This window comes from Rhipicephalus sanguineus, chromosome 5 (assembly GCF_013339695.2).
Source record: "Rhipicephalus sanguineus isolate Rsan-2018 chromosome 5, BIME_Rsan_1.4, whole genome shotgun sequence".
Taxonomy (NCBI): Eukaryota; Metazoa; Arthropoda; class Arachnida; order Ixodida; family Ixodidae; genus Rhipicephalus; species Rhipicephalus sanguineus.
The window spans coordinates 6,101,099-6,126,592 of record NC_051180.1 but is presented as its reverse complement, the minus strand read 5'-3'; the positions used below and the strand labels follow the sequence as shown (position 1 = coordinate 6,126,592).

The following is a 25,494-nucleotide window of genomic DNA, read 5'->3' as shown; positions in this document are numbered from 1 at the left end:
GCACGGCAGTACGCGATCCCGAAACTACCACTGAGACGGGCGAGGCACAGTTCGGCGAAAACGGAACTTTTGAACCACGCGCGCCGTTCTTCATGGCAACGCCACGGAGGTTTTGTTTTCCATAAATCAAGCGGAAACGAACAAACAGCATTTTATTACGTCTTTTGATGCTCGGAATGTTCTTTTTTTACTGCTGCTAGTTTGATTACTAGTGATTTATTGCAGACCGACTTCCCTACGTCATCGGGATCACTTCGAAAATGTCCCACTCGTGGCGCTCGTCATGCGAGGGTTCTGCTAGAGAACGGACGTGTTTTTCGTGGGCTCCGGAATGACAGCGTCAGATAAGTTTTTTTTTTTTTGCATGATTCGAGCTTGTTTTTTAGTTATATGAGTACATAAGCCACTAGATTGAAGCTTTGAAGCATAATAGGGTTTACAATTTTGTACTGTTTCCTGTGTGACAGTCGCCTGGGGTTTTTTTTTTTCCGTTCGGTCACCACGTGTCTGAAAGGCACTCATGTGCTTTGAAGTATAGCATACTTGCGGAGTTTTGTGATACCATTTGACTTTAAGTGTATCTAATCCGCCTTGTGAACGATCTAGCCATGGTCAAAAAGACCGTAGTGTTCAGTGTGCGGAATGGGATGGAAAATAGAGGTTTGTACGGATGAGAAGACAGAGGGAGCTGACGCCAAGTGTAAGCAATGCGAGTTAGAGGCGAAAATGGAAATAATGATGGCTGCCCAGAATAAGCTCATGGTAAGAATCGCCGAGCTGGAGATTGCGTTGGCGACAGAGCGGGAAAAAACGATGGCTATGGGGGAAAGGCTTAAGTCAGCCGAGGAGGGGTTAGCCAGGAGGTGTTGGGTTAGCAAAGGTAGTCATGGTGAACAAGGAAGCAAGCGACAGCGGGAACAGCGGGGCATCGACCCCCACAGTGGTAGACTCGAAGGGGGAAACAGGTTTGGAAAAGACAGGTGCAAGGGTCACAGGACCCAGCTTCCGCGAAGTAGTTTTGGGAAGGGGAGGGGACAAAGCAGCAGTGGCACGCGCTAGTAATCGAGGCAGTGGCCAGGTGCGGGACGGTCCAGCAGAAGAGTCGGAGCACGTGATAATCGCCGGGGACTCGAATTTAGTTAGATGCGAAGAAGCAGTCAAGGAAAGGGTGAGAGGCGACAAACGAGTTTTAATAGGGAAGTTCCCGGGACATAGGCTGGGATCAGTGATGAGACAAGCTAGCGCAAAACTCGCAACTAAGGCTAATGGACGTAACCTCGTGATAATCGCGGGAGGTCTAAACGACGTCTTGAATGAAGAATCAGCCGAACTAGCGACCACATTGGCGAAAGGGGTCGAGGACATGCGCGCCATTTCCTCTCAGGTGCAGATAGTGGTATGCACAATACCGGAAGTACCAGTGAGAAATATCAACTTGCAAAGAGCGGTTGTCGACGCAAACAAAGATATGGCGAATTAGTCGAGAGAAGGGCTTCGAGGTAGTGGATATAAACAGGGAGGTGCACAGGTGGGGCGGTTTCCAAAGAGACAGAATTCACTTCGATAAGAGGCTTGGTCATGAGGTGGGCTGGCGACTGGCAGGACGCGCAGTAGCTTTTTTGGGGGGCACGCGGGCCCTTCGGTGCCCACGGTAGCTTGTAATGAGGAAAACAACCAGGGGGACTCTTTGACAGGCAGTATAGCGAAAAACCAGAGAAAAGGTAAAAGAAGGGAGAAGGCGCGTGTTGCAATTAGTTACATAAGCATGCAGGGTGGCAGAAAAAAGGCAAAATGGTTAGAGATTGAGGAGCAGTTAAGCAAGGAACAGATAGGAGTTTATGCGGTTACAGAAACACACCTTAGAGACTTGGAAGAGCCACCACATATTGACAATTATATTTGGGAAGGATGTAACAGGATCACCTCAGAAAGGAGAGGTGGGGGTGTTGGAATGCTAATCCATAGCAGAACAAAATTGGATAGAGTGAAACAAACGTGTTCAGAGCACATGTGGGTTTCGGGCACAGTAGGTGGAAAGAAAACGTGGCTAGGTGTAGCTTACTTGTGGACAGGCAATAACTGCAGAGAAAAGAATCTGGAGATAGTGAAATGCATAAGCACCGATATTAAAGAATTTGGTCATGATGCCGAAATAATCCTTCTAGGGGACATGAACGCTCACATTCATGACCTTGACGGATATTCAGACACCAATGGCAAGTTATTGCTAGATCTCTGCGAGCAACGTAGTCTTGAGATAGTTAACGTGGGGCCTAAGTGTGAGGGGTAGATCACGTGGTAAGTCGGAAACCGGCAATCGAGCATTGATTATTGTCTCATGACAGAAGGAATATATGACAAACTTAGAGAGATGAGAATAGGCGAGGAAGGCATTAACAGCTTGGGTAGTGATCATAAACGCATATTATTACAAATGGGATATAAAACTGAAAATAAGAACATAGAATCAAAGTTTGGCAGCTTGTATCTAAATGACAAACAAATAACAAATATAGCCGCAAGAGTCGAGGAAAAAGTAGACGAACTACCAGGCAAAGACTGGAAGTATAGTGAGCTGCTACATGTAATCACGAAAGAAATGGAAAAAGAGAAGAAAACTATTTGTTGGAAAGGAAAGAGAAAGCCAAAAAGTTGGTGGAACAAAAAAATCCGGGAGGCGATCGAGAAGCGACGTGAGGCATCACGGGAGCACAGACAAGCAAAAAAGGAGAAGCGGCCACAGGACGAAGTCAACCAAATATGGGAAATATATTTAGAGCAAAAATCCATTGTGCAGAAATTAGTCCAGGCAAAAATTAAAGGTGAAAGTGAACGCTGGATGACAGAGATTCGCGAGAAGAAGGCCGCGCCTAGGATATTTTGGAGCAACCTAAAAGCGCTGGGTAGGAAGTCTGTCACAATGCAACAACATATGGTAGATGAAGGAGGAAATCAATTGGAAGGGTATGAAGCGCTAGGTTACATCCGAAAGATAACAGCTGATTCGTTTAAAAAGGTCGCCCCGGGGATTCCCCCAGTGAGTAAAAGTACGCAAAGGAGGGCAACCGACGAAGATGTAGTACTAGAGAATTTCAATTGGAAGAAGGCCGAAGGAAAAATTCCTAAGCGCACTACTCCGGGCTTAGATGGGGTTCCCGTCAGCCTCATTAACGAACTCGGACATAAAACTAAAGAAGCACTGCTGAAAGCCGTAGAAAAGTGCTTACAGGAGAGGGAAATACCAGACAGTTGGCGAAAAAGTAGAATGAACTTAATCTATAAAGGCAAGGGAGAAAAGGATAACATTCGCTCGTATAGACCGCTAACCATTACATCGGTGCTATACAGGTTGGCGATGCAGGCAGTAAAATTAAAAATAGAAGCGTGGGTAGAACAAAATGATATTTTGGGAGAACTTCAGAATGGATTTCGAATTGACAGGCGGTTAGACGATAATCTGTGTGTTCTTACCCAGTGTATAGAAATATCGAAAATAGAAAACAGGCCCCTATACGTAGCTTATCTATAGATATTACCGGGGCGTATGACAACGTTAATCAGGAAATTTTGTGGGATATACTGAAAGAAGTGGGCATAGGTGACGACTGTATACAGCTTTTGAGGGAAATATACCGAGAAAATACAGTTTGTATTGAATGGGAAGGAATAAGTAGCAAGGACAACGTTGAAATTAGCAAGGGGCTGAGACAGGGATGTCCTTTGTCCCCGCTGTTATTCATGCTGTACATGGTGAGGATGAAAAAAGCGCTAGAAGGTAGCAACATTGGATTTAATTTGTCACACAAGCAGGTCGGCACGATGGTTGAGCAGAAGCTTCCAGGTCTATTTTATGCTGATGATATTGTCTTATTTGCGGACAGTCAAGATGATATACAGCGACTGGCAGATATATGCGGAAGGGAATGTGAGGCTTTAGGACTAGGATTTAGTGCAACAATATGTGGATTGATGGTATTCAATGATCACGAAGACCATGTGGTCTTTATACAGGGCCAAAAAATACCGAGGGTAAGCGAGTACAAGTACCTCGGAGTATGGGTAAATGAGGGGGATAGATATATGGAGGTACAAGAGAAAGCATCGGTAGCAAAGGGAAAGAGGAATGCTGCAATTATGAAGCACAGATCTTTATGGGGATACAATAGGTACGAGGTGCTTCGAGGGCTGTGGAAGGGTGTGATGGTCCCGGGGCTTACATTTGGGAACTCAGTAGTGTGCATGAAGTCAGAGGTACAATCAGGAATGGATGTAAATCAAAGGACGGTGGGCCGCCTCGCGTTGGGCGCTCACGGGAAGACGACAAATGAGGCTGTAAAGGGTGATATGGGATGGACAGGCTTTGAAGTGAGGTAAGCTCAGAGCAAAATGAGATTCGAAGAGAGGCTGAGGAAAATGAAGAACAGTAGATGGGCAGAGAAGGTTTTCAGGTATTTGTATAGAAAAAGCGTTGACACGCAGTGGAGAAAAAGAACTAGGAGGCTCACCAGTAAATATACAGCTAGCAGTGCGGGCGATATGGCAACAAGGAGCATTAAGCGGAAGGTCAGAGAGGCGGAGAGGACTTATTGGATGGCAGCGATGGAAAAGAAGCCGGCTCTGAGTAACTACCGAAAGGGAAAAAACGAAATAAGGAGGGAAAGGTTTTATGATAATTCAAGGGGAAGCGCTTTACTGTTTGAAGCAAGGTCGGGCTGCCTTAGAACGCGTAGTTATAAAGCGAGATTCAGTAACGAAGAAGAACAATGTACATGCTGCGGGGGAACTAAGGAAACGATGGAACATGTACTGATTGAATGTGGCGATATTCACCCAGGTATACGTGTGGGCACGAGTCTACATGAAGCCTTGGGTTTTAGGGACAACAATGGAAAGCTGCACACGTCCGCGATAGAAATAAGTAAGAGACGGTTAGAGTATTGGTGGCAGAAAAGTAGAGATAAAGAACAAAAATAAATAATGGGGGAAAAATAAGGTCATTCTGCCTTAAGAGGCAGAGAGATGGACCGTGAATTTATATTTTTTTGGTATAATAACATAGATTTAATCAATGTAGATAAGGTATTAGGCCAACATGAAACAAGGAAGCTTTTTTTTTTTTCTTCGAGCCTCGTGACAGACATGTCACCGCCCCGTTTTAAAGGGGACGCTCATAGCATCCATCCATCCATCCATTTAGCTTAATTTCTCGGTAAGTAGGGCACTGCTGGTGATAATATTGCCGTTTTAGAAGTTGTCATACATTGGGCTTTCACTCTGACATAAATTGTTATTTGCCTTTAGTGTCCCTTTAAGCTTCGACAGCGAAGTATTCGTGCCTATTCGGCCTCGTTTTTGAGAGCCGTACTCAAATAATCGATGCTGTAGGCTTAGCGAGTCGAGATGGGCGCTTCCGAATGCTCGGAGGACATGGATTAGGCGTTTGTTAGTTGTTTCTAGTCGTCCATAGCTGGCGCCACTTGACCTGACGCCAGCTTGAGGACACTTTATAAGGTTTTACGCGTCGCTTTCTTTGATGCCGGACAGACTAAACCGCTTTATTGACTGCTGAAACCATGCCTGGCAACGACACGTACGACATACGCACTTCTAGCGTGAAAAACGCGGAGCAGAAAGCACGCAGCTCGAAGCGTCCCGCGGCAGACGCACATGACGCGGAAAGCCGAAAGCAGACGACGCGGCGCGCCGTAGTCATGGCAACCGCTCCTCCGTCGCTGATTGGCCATGTCGCTCTGCGGCAGACGGAAGACGGCGAGAAAATGGGTCTCGGACCTATTCTTCGAACGGCAAAGAACGGCTGACGTGCGCGAACGAAATCCCTTGCGCACGGCAGCCTGAGAACGTCAAACGGCAAACGGCGAGCTGCCGTGCCGCTAGCGTGAGCGGGCCCCGGGTCCGGCGCAGCAGCGGCGCGGCGCGGCAGTTCACCGCAAAAGGCCCACGCGGGAGCCGGCGCTTTGGACGGAAGGAAATAACTGCGTGTTGGGCGCCGTCGCGGAATCGTCACATATCGAAACCACGTTGTTTCTGCGCGACCTGTGCAATGCTGCATTCATCGACTCATTTCTTCAGCCACAGGTATCTCTACATCCTTCGCAATAGCGTGTGGTGTAGTTTTCTCGAAACGAACAAGGCATGGACATGTGCATGAGCGGTGCGCCGCGTACCAAACAGACTGGTCGCGCGTTTGGACTGTACAGAGAGACCGGCCCGAGTAATGCTCTTTAAAGAGCAAAACGATTTTTCTCATATTAGTAAAGTACTCGTTCACGATACCAGAACACCACGCTTGCTGCGAGACGGAAGCGTAACCAGAAATTTTTTTCGGGGGGGGGGGGGGGGGGGTCAATCATCCTTTTTTATGTTCGTGCTTGCGTTTGTATGTGTACATGCAAAATAAAAAAAATTTCGGGGGGGGGAGTTCAACCCCCCCTCCTGGCTACAGCCCTGCTGCGAGAAGACGCTTAGTAAGCGAGAAAATGCACAAAAACAAAATGCGGGTGGCGACGCCACCTAGAAGTTTCCGCACCATTCGCCGTGACGTCACATGTTTTGACGGCGCCTACTAGGGACTACGTAGTTCCTAATCGGTAAAAATGAAGTGCACTGTCATACCTTATGAAAGAGAACACTAAGATTTGGCTGGAATAAGCAGTGGTGTGTATCACGGCAAGTAGAAGTTACTTTCACCAGACTACGCTGCAGAATTCCGAAGTTGAATTATTACTTACACAAAGCTGGACTCAGCGCGTCTCCGTTATGTCAGTTTTGCGGTGAAATAGAGACAATAGAGCATTTCTTCTTATTCTGTCACTGGTATTCTAATCAGCGAAAAAGATGCCTCGTCGCTCCCCTTCAGAAGTTAGGATTACAAATCAATGTTCCGCAAATTTTATCATTTGGTGGCATTACATTGGGTTATAGCCACAGGGAGGTCCACTCTGCAGTGTTTGCGTACATACAGGAAACCAAAAGATTACCATGCTAGTTTATATTGGCTTATTTTCAGTACTAATTCCAACCGTTGTTACATCCGTCAAACATCACACCTGATAGACTGACTGTGTGCTCTGCAGAATTTTCAAGTATTAGCTCTGTTTTTTTTTTTATCTATTTCAGTAAAAAATTACAACGTTTATCTTTAGCCTCAAGTATTTACCTCAAAATCCTGCCGCCCGGTTCTTGGCCCATCCCCCTTTGTGGGTAAGCGCCACTTGTAAGAGGTCATCATCATCATCATCACGCGAGCGCATGGTCTGCGCTCGGCGGCGGCACCACCAACCGAGAGCTAAAGAAAGCGCGCCCGCTTTCGGTGGCATCGCCCGTTGCGAGACTGGAGCGGTAGTATAATCTGGAGGCGCTTGTCCAGCGGCCACGACGCGTTACGCCGAAAGCGGACGTGGTTCCTTCAGCTGTCGGTTGATGGTGCAGTAGGCAGCTGCCGCAGAACGCAGGCCACGCACTCGCGTGTTCCCTTTCATAAAAGACGACAGTGTACATTGTCCTCTGAGGGGGCCATAGACTTAACATACCAAGTTTGGGGTGATTTTGTTGAACCAATGGCGCCAAAATACGATAAATACACTTTGAAATCCGTGACGTCACGCGGGAAGGTCTCGGCGCGAAATTTAAAAATGAAAGTTTGAACTTGATTTCTTCCTCTATTAATAAATATATGATGGCGAAATTAACGGCATTAGCGTTCTCAGAGCACAATTTATCGATCTAAACCGATTCATTGTTTCTCTTTAGTGTTCCTTTAATACACACTGGCTGTTTATAATGTCTTGTGGTCGTAATCTAGCGCGCGGATTTAGGATTGTCGTTCTCACTTTCTTGAACGCTATACGTTTGCATGCCACTGAGGCGCACGAGGGCCCTCGATCAGCGGAAAGATCGAGTGCGATGATCTACCTGGAGTTACTATATATAGCAGAGTTGCGCATTGGTCCGCCATCTTCCAGTCAATTTTTGTGCAGTGAAGCCACCTCTCGTATGCGCAGGGGCTGCGTTGGAGGCCGCTCTTTAACGATACTTTTGTAGCGTTAGATACACTGGCCTAGCCGAGCCAGTTTCGCGTGGCTCCCCAAGAGCCGCGCTGCGCATGCGCGAGGATCAGTGATGTCACACACCTGGCGCATCGGAGCCGGCACCTCCCGCGCACTCCGCCGCTGAAGCGCGCGACTCGCTGCCGCCGGTCTGCGCTTTCCAGAGGAGTGACGTCGTACGTATAGCCGAGGTAGACGTACTGGCGCCGGTGCGCGCGCAGCTATTCTCCTTCGTGTGCAGTCGCCGTCTGACACTGCGCTGGAGCCTCTTGATAGCGCCTCTGACTGGCGTTTGCCAGTGTGGTTTAACCATGGAGAAGGAGAGCGCAAATGCTGCTTAACGGCGCAGAAGAGCGGAGAAGCTTAACTCGTCGGATCCCGAAGTAGTTGCCTGGCAAAATAAATATACATGTGCCACATAATACGTATACCGTGTGTGTGTCATTGGAGCAGCAGTAAGCATGATAATAAAGCTAATCCTAGACAATCAGGAAAGCTAAGAACAATCAGCTGAACCTTTGCTAACGCTTCGTTATCCTGGCATAGCCGAGATAAGCCAGTGCAACATTTTTTTTGTAGCGTTAGCTACACTGGCCGAGCTGGAGCAGTTTCGTGTGGCAGTTCGAGAGCCGTGCTGCGCATGCGCGAGGAGCAGTGACATCACACGGCGCACAGCTGGCGCACCGGAGCAACATCACCTACACAAGAGAAGGCCTGCGCGCTCCCTCCGTGACGTCACAAACCTTGCCCGACGGATAGGGACGCTGGAACACTCTAACGCTATGAGCCCATGGCTGCGGGCGGGCTGATCGCGTCCCTGTCGCGTGTGCAGCGTCGACTGACCGAGGGCGTCCACTGCTGCTACTGCATGAACTCGCAAACTGCGTCACGGGCGATAGCGTCCATCTCCGTCGGGCAAGGTCTGTGACGTCACGGAGGGAGTGCGCAGGCCTACTCTTGTCTATAGTCGGGTACAACTTTAGAAGGCAGCGGCATTTCCCCCTCAAAGGCGAATGCACACGAGCCTCCAGCAATAGGCGCGCACTTCAGGTGACGTCATGAGCCGGACGGCCGTTGACCCCGCCGACGGAGAACATGCCTAACATGGAGCGGGACTATTTCTTTAGTCGCGGAGGTCATCTGGGCGGGACCTCTCCTGTCTTCTAAAGTTGTACCCGACTATAGGCTTCCCAAGCAACGCTTAGCGGCGCTGCTGCTCTTGACAGGCAGCGCCATCCCTGGCAGAAAAATAGAAAGTGGGGTGTAAGCAGCGCGTGTTTTCCCTTCTCTCCACCGCGTTGCCGCTCGCTTCTGTGCACGTGCAGAGCTCTCGCGGTGCACTTGCGGCGAGGCCTCCAACGCTCAATAGAGTTTGCGCAGCGCCGTCCGCTGCCCCAGCGGAGAGAGGGGAAAACTCCGGTAGCTCGGACGGGTCGCTCTTGTTTGGTTTTCCCATTGCGCGCGCGGAGAACGTGCTTCCCGGGGCTTTTATCTCGCATTTTTCACGCTATGGGTGCCGTTCCTTCGTCGTACTCGAAAGAAGGCATGCAGTCCTGTTGCATTGTGAACTGTCATAAAAGTTTAAAAATGACGAAGAGCCGAAAACTTCCTGTCATGTTCTACCGTTTCCAAAGCAAGCAGTGCGAGGAGCAGAGGCGTCAAGAGTGGATTATGGCAGTTCGCCGCGATGCTTTCGCGGTCTTGTCACCTTGAAGCAATTTTTGTCGTACACAGTATTACGAACTATTAACGAGGAGAAACGCGATGATCGTGGTGCGTTTGTGAACCGAAGCTACAACAAATAGACAACCGTTAACGTGATTGACGAGCCTTTCTCTTTTTATCAAGTTCGCTTTTCGGAAGTGCCAGTCAAGCTTGAAGATCCTTTTGAAGCCGCACTGCAAGCGGTACATTGTGAGGCGCCGCAAGTGCACAGAAGCGAGCGGCAACGCGGTGGAGAGAAGGAAAAACGCGCGCCGCTTACACCCCAGTTTCTATTTTTCTGCCAGAGATGGCGCTGCCTGTCAAGAGCAGCAGCGCCGCTAAGCGTTGCTTGGGAAGCCTATAGGTGGTGTTCACGGGAGCCGCCGCGCGCGCCTCTCCGATCAGCGCATTTCAGAGGAGTGACGTCATAGCCGCGGCGGACGTACTGGCACCGGCGCGCGGCCAGCTGTGCGCCTCCGTTGCACAGTGGCCGTCTGACGCTGTGCAGGGCATTGGGCCATAGAGATGACAGCGTGTTACTACACTGACTACCGAGCCGTCTTTGTGGCAATAGAGAAATGGCGTTAAGCAAAAAATAAATATGGATGTGTCATATCATGCGTATACCGTGTGTGTGTCATTGAAGCAGCAGTAAGCATGATAATGAAGCTAATCCTAGACAACCAGGAGAGCTAAGAATAATCAGCTGAACCTTACTTAGCTCGCGCTACGCATATCCTGGCATAGCCGAGCTAAGCCACTAGAATTATTTTAAATATTGCGTTGCTCTGCATTGCTATATTTAAGCGAACATTTACTTAAACAAAAAAGGTGTAATTGTGTGTGCCCTGAGCGCGATATTTGTTTTATTTGGCGTTTCGTGTTGCAAAGGAAAAGCATTGAAATTGATACACCTCAGACTAGGAAGACGCTTCCGCGACGACGAACGCGCGAGCGGCGTTGTACTGCGCGACAGCTGCAATAAAATGCTGCACACTTAAAAGTGTGCAGTCGTAGGCGCGAAGTAACCGCTAGCAGGTCACACAAGTGCGCACACGTTACTTCACGAGTCTTTAAAAGAACCTTTAAATTACACAACCAGACAGCATGCTCCACAAAGCACAAATGAAAGTATGCTGTTCTTTTGGTGTCTCGCATATTCTACTATAGCATTTCTCGACGCTGCAGGCTTGTCGCAGCCCATGCGCAAAAGCCATGCGGAGTCACCGTCGGCTGATTTCGCGCACGCTTTTCCACTCTCACTTCGAGTCCTGCAGCAGGGTGCACTGCCATGTTGGAAAATCAAGTGTCCGGCACCAAACATGAAGACAAGCGATTCACAGCGAACAATAATCACACGTCCACGGAAGAGCTGCCACATGAGACGCACCACTACACCGCACACTAAACTATGTTGGCTCGCCAGGTTCGCCTGGCGTGTTGGGTTGCGCTTACCCCATCCGTCACCACCCTTTGGGAACAAAAGTACCGCGGCCCGTATGGTACATTGTGTCCATTTTGCGACGCCCCAATCCACGATGTAACTGTCACAGACCTATTGTGGATTTGCACTGGTCTACAATCAAGCCGTCGTCACCTACGTGCAACAGGCCTCAGGCCTGGCCGACCCACCCGACCTTGGCAGCTGGATTAGTGGACCTCAGCACCGCTCATTACTGGACTTCATACACGATGCAAATTTGTATGTGTATTTCTGAATCAATAATTATTATGCCTAAGGGCAGACTTTCGAAAAAAAAAAAAACTATGCTGATAGCGATGGTGCTGGAACCGACGAGGCCAAAAGGAGGAACGGCGCTGCACCACCTGCAGCAGGTTGGTTTCTCTGCAGCAATTCGGAGTTGTATGTGACCGCGCTATGCGAATGGCAGCGGAGCGGCACGTGGAAAGCAGAGGCGCAACTCTGGCTCCTAATGGAGCCATATAGAGTAACTCTAGATCTACCTAGAGTGCCTCGGAGCGCGCGGGCATCAAGGCACCCTAGATCTACATAAGGTCTCTGAGATCTACCGAACAAACAGCTCGCCCCGTGTTCACAGCGCACGCTGGCCGAACGAAGAAAAATAAAAAAATCACACCATATCCACGAAGTGAATGATGATTGAGGAGCTGGCTCGGAGATAATAGGGTTTTGCCTGCGTTATTATCACCATCAAGGTGCTCGAAGAACAAGAGGAAGAAGACTTCTCTTTCGCGCGAGCTGCGCCTGTAGTGGTCGCCTCTGGAACTAAGGTTACGCTTACGGCGCGGGACTTGCCCCAGCTTAAGAACCTCGAAAGTCAGCTCCTAAAATAAAAGCGGAGGGATAAGGTGGTGTAAAGCGAAGGGCAGACGCGGCGTGCGGACTATGTACTGCGGCGCACACTGCCTTCCGAAGCTTGCAAAGCGGTGGTTGTGTGAATCTTTGCGATTGGGTCTCGAGTGGCGGCACTGATTTACAGCAGACACGCGCAGCAGCGTCTGTGGCACTGCGCACACATGTTCATATACGTAAATCCTCGCTTTCGTGGACCTGGAACACCGACAAGCTATTGTATGTTGATCAATCGCGCTCTCTCGCGCGTGTGCGACGTCGGCCGTCTGTTTTAAAATGCATATATCGTAATAATATATATTGTTCTGCAATTCTAGCTAATGTTGCAGGCGAGCAACTAAATTGCACGGAGAAATAAGAAATGAGGTTGAAGAGAGCTTTGACGCGCGCCGGTCATTTGCGAACCAAAGCGCAGTCTTTTGTGTTTACTCATTAGTTATAACTTTAGAACTTCATATCAACAATTCTTGGCCAATCCCCCAGTGTGGGTATGAGCCATGTGTAGAGGCACATCATCATCATCATCATCATCATCAAAGCGCAGTGCCGATCTTTTGGACGAAACAAGTTCGCGTCGGTATATTCTTTTTCTTCGATCGTTCCGGTATCTGATAAATTAGATCAAAATTAGTGCTTCCTTGCTCCCGGCAATTCAAGGTTCCCTCGTTGCCTGAACACCGCAAGAAGCATTGGGAAGTCGTCGCAGGACGCAGATAAATAATCAGCAATTAGTACCTGAAAGGCTGCAATATGCGACTGGTTTCGTTTTCGCGCCCAACAAAACATGGCGGATCGAGCTTACGGGATTGTCGACAGATGGCGCTGAACATTTTGAATATTAGTCGTTATAGCTGGTTATACCAAGGAAGTGCGAGAGCGGGTGCGTGAGAAGGAGGAAATGTGGCGGCACGCAATGAGTGTCAAAACCACTCTCGAACTATACCGCGCCTACAAAGACACCATCGACACAGTTCCTTTGTACGACAACGGCACCGGGAGCTCACTTCTGTTCGAGGCTTGCGCAGGCGCGCTCCAAACCCTCACATACAGAAGAAAGTTCGACAACGCGGTGGTTTCGGTGTTGTGTCGTGCGTGTGGCAGTGCGGAAGAAACAATTGCGCATATTGTGTTCGAGTGCGGTCAAATAGGCCTCCCGGGGGCGGAGCCATTGCACACAGCGCTGGGCTTTGCGGGCGAGGATGGTGTGGTTGATGCACGAGCAGTGAATGTGACGATGCGGCGCCTCGAACGCTGGAGGGCACTGGTTGTCTCGCAACGGACGAGAGCACTGGGTGGCGCAGTGCAGTGACACAGTGCAGCAGTGGCAACGAGCTCGAGTCGAGCGTGACTGTGTGTGTGTGAGTGAGTGAGTGAATAAACTTTATTACGAGATCCGACATGTTTGTGGTCCGGGCTAGACCGCACAGGTAGACACCAGGAGACCTTGTCTCCCTATAGCCTCCCTGGCCTGCTGGATGGCCCATCTTTGGTGTTCGACCTCCGAGCTGAGCAGCACTAGCCGCCACCGCTCCCGGAGGGCCTCAGGAGAACTTGTTGATAGGTTGGGGCATACCCACAGTATATGTTTATACGAAGCCCTTTCTGTTGTGCATAGTTTGCATTTGTTGTCCGGGTATAGGTGTGGATAGCTCCTGTGGAGGTGCACAGGGTTTGGGTAGGAGTTTGTTTGTAGCAGTCGGAATTCAGATGCTTGCTTCCTGTCTAGACTCGGGTGTGGTGCGGGGAAGACGCGCCTCGTCTCTCTATAGTGTTGTGTGTATTCTGTGTAGCTTGTAAATCTGTCTTTGTGTGGTACGTCGGCGCCGCCGGGGATGTTCACCGAGGGGTCCGTTCGGGTTGCGCGGCGGGTTAATTCTCGCGACAACTCATGGGCCATCTCGTTCGGATTGGAGGTATCAGTCTCTGTGTGCGCCGGTAACCATATTAGGTATTTGGGTTCATCTACTTTCTTTAGTTCTTGGCTATTAACGAGGATTCTGAGGGCTTGTTGCGAAATCTGTCCTTGCGTAAAATTTCGGATAGCTACTTGCGAGTCACTCAGTATGAATTTGTGTTTGTTAGAGGTGATAGCCATGGCCAAGGCTACCTCCTCAGCCTCCTCGCGTCGCTCGAGCCCAAAGGAAGCACGAAAAGAACGCACACAGGACGAGCGCGAACTATCATGCGTCACATCTCGATACTTGAAGCGCACTGCTGAAACATAAAGCAGGACGCATGAAACGAACGAACAGGTACACACAGGACGAGCGCGAACTGTCACAGTTGTTACTTATTTCCGTTTGAACAGCGCGCTCCTTTCGCAAACGCGGCCGCTGCAGCGAGCGAAGTGACCTTTGTACGCTCGAGCCTGTGACTTCAGCGCGGACATCGCGGGGAAAGCACAAGACATGCAACCCCCCGCTCCAACCCCCGCCCGCCCCCCTTTTTTCCTCGAGATAAGCGCACGAAGGCGACCACGCCCTGTAGGGCGAGGAGCATCGGCGTTCGCAGGAGCGGGGCGACGACCTTCAAAGCGCTCCCTGCGCGCACTTCGCGCCATCTCGCTGATGAGTAAGAAAGCACGCTGAAGTATATGGTGTATATAAATAGCTCACCGTTAGCATGCTGAAAGACGGTAAGACGGTACTCTTCGTGGCCTAGCCATCTAACGCCGCGCGTTCCGGAGCGAGAGGTCAGCCGTGCGATTCCGCGCGCCGGAAAGTATTTCTGAATTATTTTTCTTTGTGGATTATCTTTGCACCGTATATGTATATATATTTACACCGTGTATATATATATATATATATATATATATATATATATATATATATATATATATATATATATATATATATATATATATATATATATACGGTGCATGACGGCATCGACGGCAAAAACCAGCTGAGACTGTCCGTATAATTGCTATCGCAATAAAATACGGCGACGCACTTGGGCGACGTGACCAAATGCATGTTGGTGACAGTTGCATGGAGTAAGTCGCACTATCTTTTTTGTGTGTTCTGCTTATTACGAGTATTGCTGGCGCTACATAATGCTACAATTTGAGCCTTTTTCGTAAATTATTGCAATAGCAACATCATGCCGGCGTCCCGGTGGTCGGTGCTTTTTTTGGCCCTTGTTTTCCCTCTGCACTGACTCAATAGGACTTCGCACGCGCGTGCCGTAAGGTTCAGCGACATATACAGTACCTGCTGGGTGACGAAGACGCAGTCGATGTTGATTCCTCCGAGAGCGTAGTTGTGTGCATGCAGCTCGCAGATGAGCTCACACACGCCGACGGCGATCTGCAGCAGCTGATGAGGCGTCACGTGGGGCTCCGAGCGCAGAAACTGCATGAGTGGCACATAGCCGTGCGGCGCCCGGAACGTGTGCGCCCCGCGGTCGTGATCCCGACGTGCGGCTCCATTGCTAGCATCTGCACACGTCCCAAGACTTTCTATCAAAACGAACGAAAAATTTCAGCTTGCGTTTTATGGCAAAGCCAACTTGGACCACTACTGCCAAGCAGACGACGTTTGTCTGTTTGTTTCCTCAAAATTAGGACACTTACCCACTCTGGGGGATTGGCCAAGACTGCGTAACTTCTCTCTGTTGCCTTCAAGAATGCATATTATTAATAATAGTTATATCAAAACTAGATTAAAGAAAAATATTGGAAAAAAAAGAGAAAAGAAGGAAATGACATCTAATGTATTAAAAAATTGTGGAATTTTGAGCAGACCAGACAGTTGTATTCCTGTGACCCGAACAATTCGGAATTGATTTCAATTTAGACTGTTACGTTCCACGCGGGCTTCTTCGTTTGCCATTTAGCACGAGTACAAGCATAGAGCTCCATACTGTCAAAACCAGAGGGCAATGTGGCGCTAGTGTCAATGGGAGCTCCTTGAGCGGCGCCTCAACCATAAAGTTTCCTATAGATACTCTCGAGGGAACTCTGGCGCTAGTGTCTATGAGAGCTGCAACGCATGACGCTCCAGCCAGCATGGGAATGATATGTAGTACACGAATTTGTCAAAACTTCGTTCTTTCGGCTCCGCGTCGCCTGCATCCGCTTTGTCGCAAAACGAAGTTCAGCAAAAGTCAGCAGTTCCACTTCAGTACTTTAACCTTTTTAGGCTCACGAATTCAAACCTGGTCACGAAGTTCACAAAAGGTCCATTCTTTTATCCGAAACGAAAGCCAAAACACAGCTATAAAAAAGCCACAAGTGTGTTCGAAGCCGTAAGCACGAAGATTAGGCAAATCCGTGTACTACCCGTCATTCCTATGGTGGCTGAACGATCGCAACGCCAGAGTTCCCTCTAGGCAATTCTAGGAATCTCCATGGCCTCAACCACCAAGGGAATGATGGGAATGTACAGGCTTCGGATGTACTTCGTTTTTGAGATTCGCGGCGCTTGTTTACTGAGCTTCAAACAAAGTGATATGAAGTTATAAGCATGAGATGGTTTGGTTAGGGTGGCTAGAATGGGGAGGTGTGCTGAGCGCAGCGCGTTTCCCTTGCCAGACGGGGCCCCTCTGCGCGCCGATGCCGCCAGGGGCGCTGGTGCAAGGGGTGCAAGCAAGCAGTGGCGTAAATCCCGGGGGGGTCAGGGGGGTCCTGACCCCCCCTGTGTTTAGACTGGGGGGGACCCCCTATGCAATGGTCCCCCCCTGAGATTTTGCATTCGAACATCTTCCATCTTGACTTGCTTGAAGTTTATTTTCACACGTGCCATTCAAAATCGCCTCAGAGTTCCAGCTCTCAAGTACAACGAAAGAAATCAGCACAAATATTTTTACGAGATCTTGTGAGCGATGTTCAAAGTCTGCAGCCACATCCATAGCGGCAATCACGAAAGCCGCTGCCATGCAGCGGCCGTTTATCCACGTGGTGACGTATCATTGCGCCTTCTAACTCGCTGAGAGCAACGAGATTCGTGAAGACATTTCTTCAGCACCGAGACTGGGGCGAGAGAAATTGAGTAAGAGATATTCGGCCTTTGCTTGCAAATATCACCACAAATGAGTCATCTTTTCACACCCAACTGAAACTGCACGCATTTTTCAGTACCCCTGTTCATTCCAGCTGAACCAGGCTGAACTTCATACTTCCCGTTACTGTTCGTTTTTCCCTAACTGGCTGTGCGTATCAGACGCCCAAGCAGGTAGAGAATGATCAAGAACATCGACCTCACTGTCGGCTTCAATAAGGCGGTAAGCTACAACCAGACATCCTTATCTATCTAGCTATCTATATATATATATATACGATACAACATTCAACCCACGGACGTCGCCCCCACATGTATACTTCCGGAGCCCCAGGCTGCGCGCGCGTTTTTGACGAACTTCTGGGCCCGATCCACCCGATCGTTCAAACTACAGTGCTCTAGAAGTGTTCGCAGCGTCACCTTAGAGTCACTTAGCGTCAGAGGTAGCATATGCAGTAACTCTACGTCACCTGAAACTTTCCGGCGGGTTGCAGGGCGCGGATAGCTCGGGTTGCTGTTTTGAGCGCAAGAAAAGTCTGAATTTCGGTGCGCAACACACGAAACTTCTTTTCATGCAACTTTTCTGTGAGTTGTGAAATAAAGGGCTGTCGTTGTGACCGATTTACAGAGGGTGGGCAATATTTTAAGCGGCTATGATGAATATGAATGCTCCTGCGTGTGGCGCGTTCAAGTTTTTTTTTTTTTTTTTGTACTGCTGGTCGATACGATTTTCAATGCCCTTTCGCCACTGTAGCGATCCTAGCGACTTCACTCCCGCCTTTCGAGCCCCACTATGCCGAATATAAACAACGCCTCACTTTTTACTTATTTGCTTTCGCATGAGCTGGTCTCTGTGACTAACCTACTTAATGCTTTTTTTTTTCGCGAATCAATAATCGGCGGAATCACTTGGGTTTGTATTAATTGTATCCGCACGGTAATCTTAAATTGTTTTATTTGCAGACGTAGATCATACAAGGTTACCAAAACTGGTTGGACTCGTAGGCGATATATATTGGTACGTGCGGGTCCAATGAAAAAAAAAAACCTATACATAGGTATTATGAGTACATAACAAGTAACATAGATTACGTGCGTACATTTTTATTACACCGCAGAATTGCACCACCAAAATAACACTCGACAGCGTCACGTGCTGACAAACTAATTTTATTTACACGAAACCCTGCCTATGTATGCGCAAATGCTGGCCATATCACAATATGGATTAACAATGCATGCATGGTCACTCGTTATAAAACAATAAACTGCCGATGACAACCGTCGATCTAACTGGAGCATCTCAAAGGAGCCCAATCACCGTGGGCCTCCCCCGCTTCCTAATTACTTCAATCATCCCCCCTAAATCTCTTTTTTTGTACATCGATCTCTATCCAGCCCGTTTCATCTTGCAGTAGTTCTGTGCTTAGGACTTCGATAGCGAAACAAGCAGCCAGAGTTCTTTATCATTTTTTAGAAGTACCCTGACCGCTTTACCAAAGCACCGTCCTCGTATTTTCTTGCTTTTATTGTTATCGCACTTGACTTTGCGCGGTCACTCTTCGCTTCGTTGGATCCAGCTGTTTTTTGTTGTCAAACGCTGCCCCAGAAATTTCTCTGCACGTACGCTGCATGCTCTATGTGCACGACCGCCGGATACTGTAAAAAGCGCCTCCCTCCCGTCCAGATGCAGCAGCGGGCCGTCTTTGAGACAGTTGCAGCGTACGGATAGACACAGATGCCGCTTCTTGAGAAAAACAAGCATACATAAGTGCAGCAAAGCTGCTCGCGTGGTGCCGACAAAGGTCTTTCAAACGAATGAATGGCGGGAACATGCGCTGAAGGGCATGCGCGAATGGGAACAGTAGCTTCTATTACTTGGGTCAGCTTTAAAGAAGAAGAAAATGCTCAACCCCCTTCTCCCTCCATTGTTGTTTTTTTTTTTTGTGATCTCTTGTGTCATAGAGGTGGCCCTCTCCTCGCCTCCAACCCCGCGTTTGTTGATCCCCCCCCCCCCCCCCCCCCGGAATTACAGCGTAACCAGCGTAACCCTGACCAAGAGGACGCGCTTCACACCCCGCAAGAGAAGTTTTCAGGAGAAACTGGCGGCAAGGCCCCTGACGGGCGCCCAAGCAGTCGACGCGGAGAGTGCCGTGGAGGCGCGGCGCAGAGATACGGCAGTGAGCCCACTGCCCAATTCTAGTACACTGTAATTCAAACGAAGACGCCTGTCCTCCGGTTTCACTTTGTGGCGGAAAAGCAGGGAGGCAAAACTTTCTTTAGTAGGTTGGACGACGACAGAGAATCAACACGTCCGCATGGTTTGAACGCATCACGAAGACTGCTTTGTTTGTACACTATTTACACTGCTCTCGTAGAGAGGGAAAATGAAAAGGAAAATAGAAATACAGAAACACAAGCACAGTCAAAAGATTTTCTCTGCACCCCGCACGTGCAACAAACTTGAAGAACAGAGGGAGAAAACGCTTTCCCTGTGTTGGGTGACGCTCCCTGTGGCTTTCAGTGTTCTTTCACGGGGTGGGCGCGTGGGTCGTAAAACGACGAATGTCAAGGACGTTCTCCGCTCTTCCCGTACTCGTCGTCGCCTTCAGCCTCCTTGGTTGCAACCCCGAAAATGCGTCCCCCGGGTTGCCCCTCTTCCTCCTTTTCGTCGCGGGGTCTTCAATTAAAGCTGCTTCGAAGTGGGGGGCTGCTTCCCAATATTCGACAAATACGACATCACTTGTCAGTCGTTCGGCAGTTTCAGCCTGCACGCGTCCACAGAAGTGCTGCCAGCACTGCACAGTAACCGGCCGCGCAACCTTCTTGGCGTAATGTGCTTGTGACTTTCAAGCTGGAGTGGGAAGATGCCGCGCCAGCGGCAGAGTTCGCTGAGCTCGTTCTTTCTGCCGAACTCCAAGCGACCTTCTTCGGAAGACAATGTCACCAAAAACACTGATGAGGTGAGCCTTTTATGTAATTGATCATTGAATTTAATTTTGTTTTTCGGGTAACCTTAGTGCAACATACAAGGATTTTTATTCTGATTAAAAAAGGGGGAAGTGACAGTTACTTGATGCCGCCTTGAAAGCCCAAAATGGCTTGCAGACATTAGACAGGTGGATAACTACCACGTTACGTTAAACAACTAACAGAAATCTGCTAGATAACTTTTAAATCAATGGTTTCGTGAACTACGTTGCAACTACAGCTTCAATGGAGCTATTATTAGGACTACCCTAATTTATACAATTCGCTAAAAAGCAAGGAATGTTTGGTGGTTTCATCCGCCGGTTCCAGGATCACGCACCGAAGGAATTAATGCCATTTAGAAGAGTGATTTAGACGTTTCGGCCAACTCTTCATAACCTTAGAATAATAACAGAGAGACGAACTAGTGAGCCGCAAGCGGAGTTTGTGGTGTCTTGACTTCTCTCTTGTTTCCGTGCTTGCACGCCCAGTCATTTTAGCATGAATCGCCATCGCCTTGGACTTGATAGAAGCGCACGCACAGCAGTGACATGTTATAAAGGCATTGAGTCCAGTGACGAGCTACCCGAAAACTCTTCTACGCACCATCTACATGACTTTCCTATCGCGGTTCTTGAATCACGCGAAGAAACCTCGAAACTTTGTAATGTCCTCCCAGCTTTCCTGCAATATGCCAGCAGGCGAAATTTTCCCCACGCACGATCTCCAGGCTGCATGGAGGCTAACTTTCGGACAGTCTGTTTATTCATGAACAAAAGTGTTTACAATCAACGAACACGTAGCCGTGAGAATTTTTCGAAACACTGCTGTAATAGCTGAGTTACACGTGTTTGATGATACAAAAAAGGCCCTCGCTTGTTTCTCTCATTCCTTCGTTCATCAGCTCCTCTCTCCTCTCAACACCTTCTCGACTGCTATGGAAAGAGAGGGCGCGCAGCTACGTGTAGCCGCGCGTCCTCTCAGTTAGGGAAAGGGCGCGGCGCCGAGTCCACACGCCACGAGCGCACGGTAAACGATGGAAACGATGTGGGCGCTTCTGTGTTAAGCGCGTGTCCTCCCAGAAAAAAGAAAAGGCATTCCTGATCTAAGCAGCCAGAACTGCCTTGAGCGCAGCCCTACAACAGAGTGAGAGGGGTGAGCAACAATTAATAGCCCTCGTCGGGTGCCGGTTGTGGTATTGTATGCACCCCGCAAATTTTCTGTGACACCGAAATGCTCGGTTCACTCGTCCAATGTCACGCGGGGCCTCGATATACGCCATACCAATGTTTCGCCTTACTAGTGAAGATGTCGCGAGGTGCTGTCAACTCAGATGAGCATTCACGCTTGCTTCAAAATCAAATTAAGATAACTGAAAGCTAACACGTCCGCCAGTTATAAACGGCCAGAAGTACCCTTGCACGCATACAGGACAATCAAACAATACAACCATCTCGAGGTTTCAATTTTGGTGTCAGTGTTCCTTTAACGTTTATTTCATATGCAGTGTGTAGATTCATCGAATACTCATCGGCTGTTTGGAACTGTGTTGTAGAAACTAGTTCAGAACGTTGTATGAGACTCATTCGTCGCGCAGTGCAGATCGTCAAGAGCATTGCAATAACACGATATATGAATATTTGTGTGTTTTCTTTTTGTTTTATTGTAAAGTTTTCATTTTTGTGTAAAATAATATGCACATTTCTAATAATCAAGATGGCTGCCATGCAAAGTCCGGGACCCCCCCTGTTGTTTTGCTGGATTTACGCCACTGCAAGCAAGGGCGTCCGCAGAACTTTTTTCAGGGGGGGCAACCGCTGGGGGAGGGGGGGGGGGAGTATGGTAGGTTAGCACTAAAAAGGCACTATTTATGGTCTGAGTTACGCACGTGCGAAAAAAAATCGAAACAACGAATCATTGGATTGGAAAATACATTGAATTTTGTTAATGAACAAATAACTAAACGTAATGAGCAAAATGCGAAAACATAGCACCGCTATCAACGTGGTAATTTTGGCGCAACGCTAGAAACATAAAAAACATGGTTGATCCCTCCGTCAGAAGAATCGGATTAAAACGAAAGTAAAGCGTGCCCTTACAGAAGTAACTGAATGTTTACTATACATTGATATAAGAGAGTTTGCACAATGTATATTCATGTTTGGCAGCTGTGGCACCGTTTAACGTGTATGCACCCACTTTGAAGATTGGTGGTACATCTTCATCCCGACGACTAACGTCCATGTGATTAGATTAAACAAACCCTTGTGGTTGCTGTAGTAGTTAACAGTGAAAGCGTAATCATAGAACGAGATGTGATAACCAGAAGAGCGTCGCATATTGGACGCGGAACTTGGTCGCCATTCCGCGGCATGTTAAATAGTGATTGAATACCACGGCCGGACTAGAGGCAAACGAAAAGCGCGTGGTGCCGCCCCGGTAGCCCGGCCGCGATTTTTCTCGGGGAGTGCGAGTGAGCGGGGAACGCGGTGTTACAGCCAGGTGACGCAGGCACGCGTCGCAGAGCTATTTTTGGTTTGGATTAGCGTGATGCTATGAGCTAGGCCGACGCTTTTACGACGCTTGGACAAAGGTCACCACCTCGCGGTGTGTTAAGGCACTGACAAAATTGAACTTCTATTGAAAACGCGCCGAACGGGACGGACGTGTAACGCCTTGCAGGTGCTAATCGCGCGGTCCACAGTAATGACGAATTACTTTCTTTACCGCTCCCAGAGGGCAACACCACCCCTCCAACCGGGAGAGTGGTAGATATTAAAGGCGCGTTTGTAAAGCCGCTAGAGTCTGTGACCGTGGCGCAGTGGATAGCGTGCCCGGCAACTGTTGTTGCGGACAGAGCGGTCGTGGGTTCGATGCCCGTTGACGGAACATTTTTCTTTGCCATCTTATCGTGTATGTGTTTTCGACGTCATTTCCGTGACGGAAGTACGTCACTGTAATCTTGGTGGACCCCGGCATAAAACACTTTCGTGTTAAAAAGACAGAGGAAAGAGTCAGAGGGGCACCAAACTACGAACAGTTTATTGCCGGCAAAGATTGGAAACCAAGAAAGCGTATACGCATGCGCAGTGGCGTGAAACTGTGACGTCAGCATGTCAATACGTAAGCTGTCCTTTAAAAAGGATCTCTCAGATTGGTACGATACAAATGATGTGCCACTGACACAGGCGGACCCATTCCTTGAAATATGAAACGCTTCTAAAAGTTATCTCGCCGTTTGGTCTCTGCTCTTGCCAACAATCTTAGCTTGCTCGAAAACGTGGCGTACATGAGCATGCCTTAACATGCACCGGAAGATGCGCACCATCACTTTTACCAATACTATTGGCCAAAGAAGACTCCCATAGGAAGAAGGCTTGATTGTGCTTTCAAGGGGGACGCGGCCACCGTCGCACACCCCCGCAGTCGTAAAAACTCAGCGGGGCGCCTCGGGTCGGTGCCGGACCGCGAGCTCCCTTTTTCTTTCTCCCTTCACGAGCATTCCTCTCTCTTTCCCTGTTGCCACTTCCGGTGCACTGTGTGCACTTGCTCTACTTGCCTCTCTCTTGTTGGGGAGAATAAACCAGACGTTGTTACTGAAAAGACGTGTCCGTCTCGTACAACCCGGCTCTACAAAGTGGTGACCCGGACGTGATTCGCGGCACTGCCGAAGTATTGTAGAGCCATGCAACGCAACGAGACGCACCCCAGCACGGAAGCTACTGGCACGACCGATCATGACGTCTCTGCGGTCTCCTTCCGACTTCCACCTTACTGGGACCGCAACCCTTCGATCTGGTTCCTGCAAGCAGAGTCACAATTCGTGCTTTCTGGCGTGCGCACGGAACAACGCAAGTACCATCTCGTTGTTTCGGCGCTGTCACCTGCCGCTGCCGAAGAGGTATGTGACCTGCTTTCAGGACCGCCCTCCGCCACACCATACAGCACTCTCAAGGCTGCTCTGTTGGAGCGAACGACGATATCACAGCGGTCTCGCATCCAACAACTGCTCTCCGCGGAGGAATTGGGCGACCGCCGGCCAAGCCAGCTTCTTCGTCATATGCGTACACTGATGAGTAGCAGCACAACCCCCACAGATGACAACTTGCTGCGCGAACTCTTTCTGCAGCGCCTTCCGGCAAATGTGCAAATGGTCCTCGCCACTGCATCCACGTTGGACCTCAACAGTTTGGCCAGCCTGGCAGATAAAGTCCTGGAGGTAGCGACGCCGTATGTGTGCAACGTCACGCCATCATTTAACAACGTGAGTGTCGTTCCACAGATACCATCTGCCCCTGCTTCTCCTATCGACGCACTTTGCCATCGCTTGGAAGAACTGGTTTGTGCTGCGGAGCGTCATTACCCCCCACCACGTCACCGAAGAAACCGCAGCCCAAGCACCCCGCGGTATGGACGAGAACAACGCTCCCGGTCTCCCACACCACCAAGGATGTGTTTTTACCACCGTCGTTTTGGGAAGGACGCGCGTCACTGTCTCCAACCTTGCTCGTGGCAGGAAAACAAGCAGGCCGACCATTAACGGCGACGACGGGTCAAGGCCAACCAGAAAGTCGCCTACTACACGTCATGTGCAGAATCACAGGCCAGCAGTACCTGGTGGACACTGGTGCAGAGGTCAGCATCATTCCGGCTCAAAAATCCGACCGAACGATACCCCCGATCTCCTACCTTCAAGCTGTCAACGGTAGCAAGATCCCGGTATACAAATCGCGGTCGCTCACTCTCGACCTCGGCTTGCGCCGCGTGTTTCGTTGGGTTTTTCTCGTCGCTGACGTACGCCGTGCCCTCATTGGCGCTGACTTCTTAAACCACCATGGACTGCTGGTCGACGTGAAACGGCGTCGACTGCTAGACACTACTACACGTCTCTCTGTTCATGGTGTGATTTCCCATGAATCATGCATGATCGCCCCAACTACAACAGTGGCCAATGACCGTTTCTCTGAGCTTCTTCGAGAATTCCCAAACATCACGCAACCACCTGACTGGACAAAACCCGTGCAACATGATGTCCGCCATCACATCATCACCACTGGTCCACCTGTTTTCGCTCGCCCACGACGACTTGCTCCTGATAAGCTCAAAGTTGCCAGGGCTGAGTTCGAACACATGATAGAACTTGGAATAATAAGGCCATCATCTAGCAGCTGGGCGTCTCCACTCCACCTCGTTCCCAAAAAGTCAGGTGACTGGAGACCTTGTGGAGACCACCGTTCCCTGAATGCAAAAACCGTTCCGGACCGGTATCCCCTGCCTAACATTCAGGATTTCACATCAGCTCTACATGGAACAAAAGTATTCTCCAAAATTGACTTCGTCCGAGCCTTTCACCAAATTCCAGTAGCAGAAGAAGATATTCCTAAGACAGCGATTACCACCCCATTTGGCCTCTTCGAAT

General features: G+C 49.2%; 1 protein-coding gene across 1 annotated transcript in view; it reads right to left on the bottom strand.

The window, feature by feature from the left end:
* Positions 1–25,494, bottom strand: part of LOC119393144 (uncharacterized) — a 445,271-nt gene that overhangs the window by 36,658 nt on the left and 383,119 nt on the right. Inside the window, exon 48 of the mRNA XM_049415849.1 lies at positions 15,318–15,544. Coding sequence (XP_049271806.1) covers positions 15,318–15,544 — 227 coding nt within the window. The remainder of the gene's footprint in view (positions 1–15,317; positions 15,545–25,494) is intronic.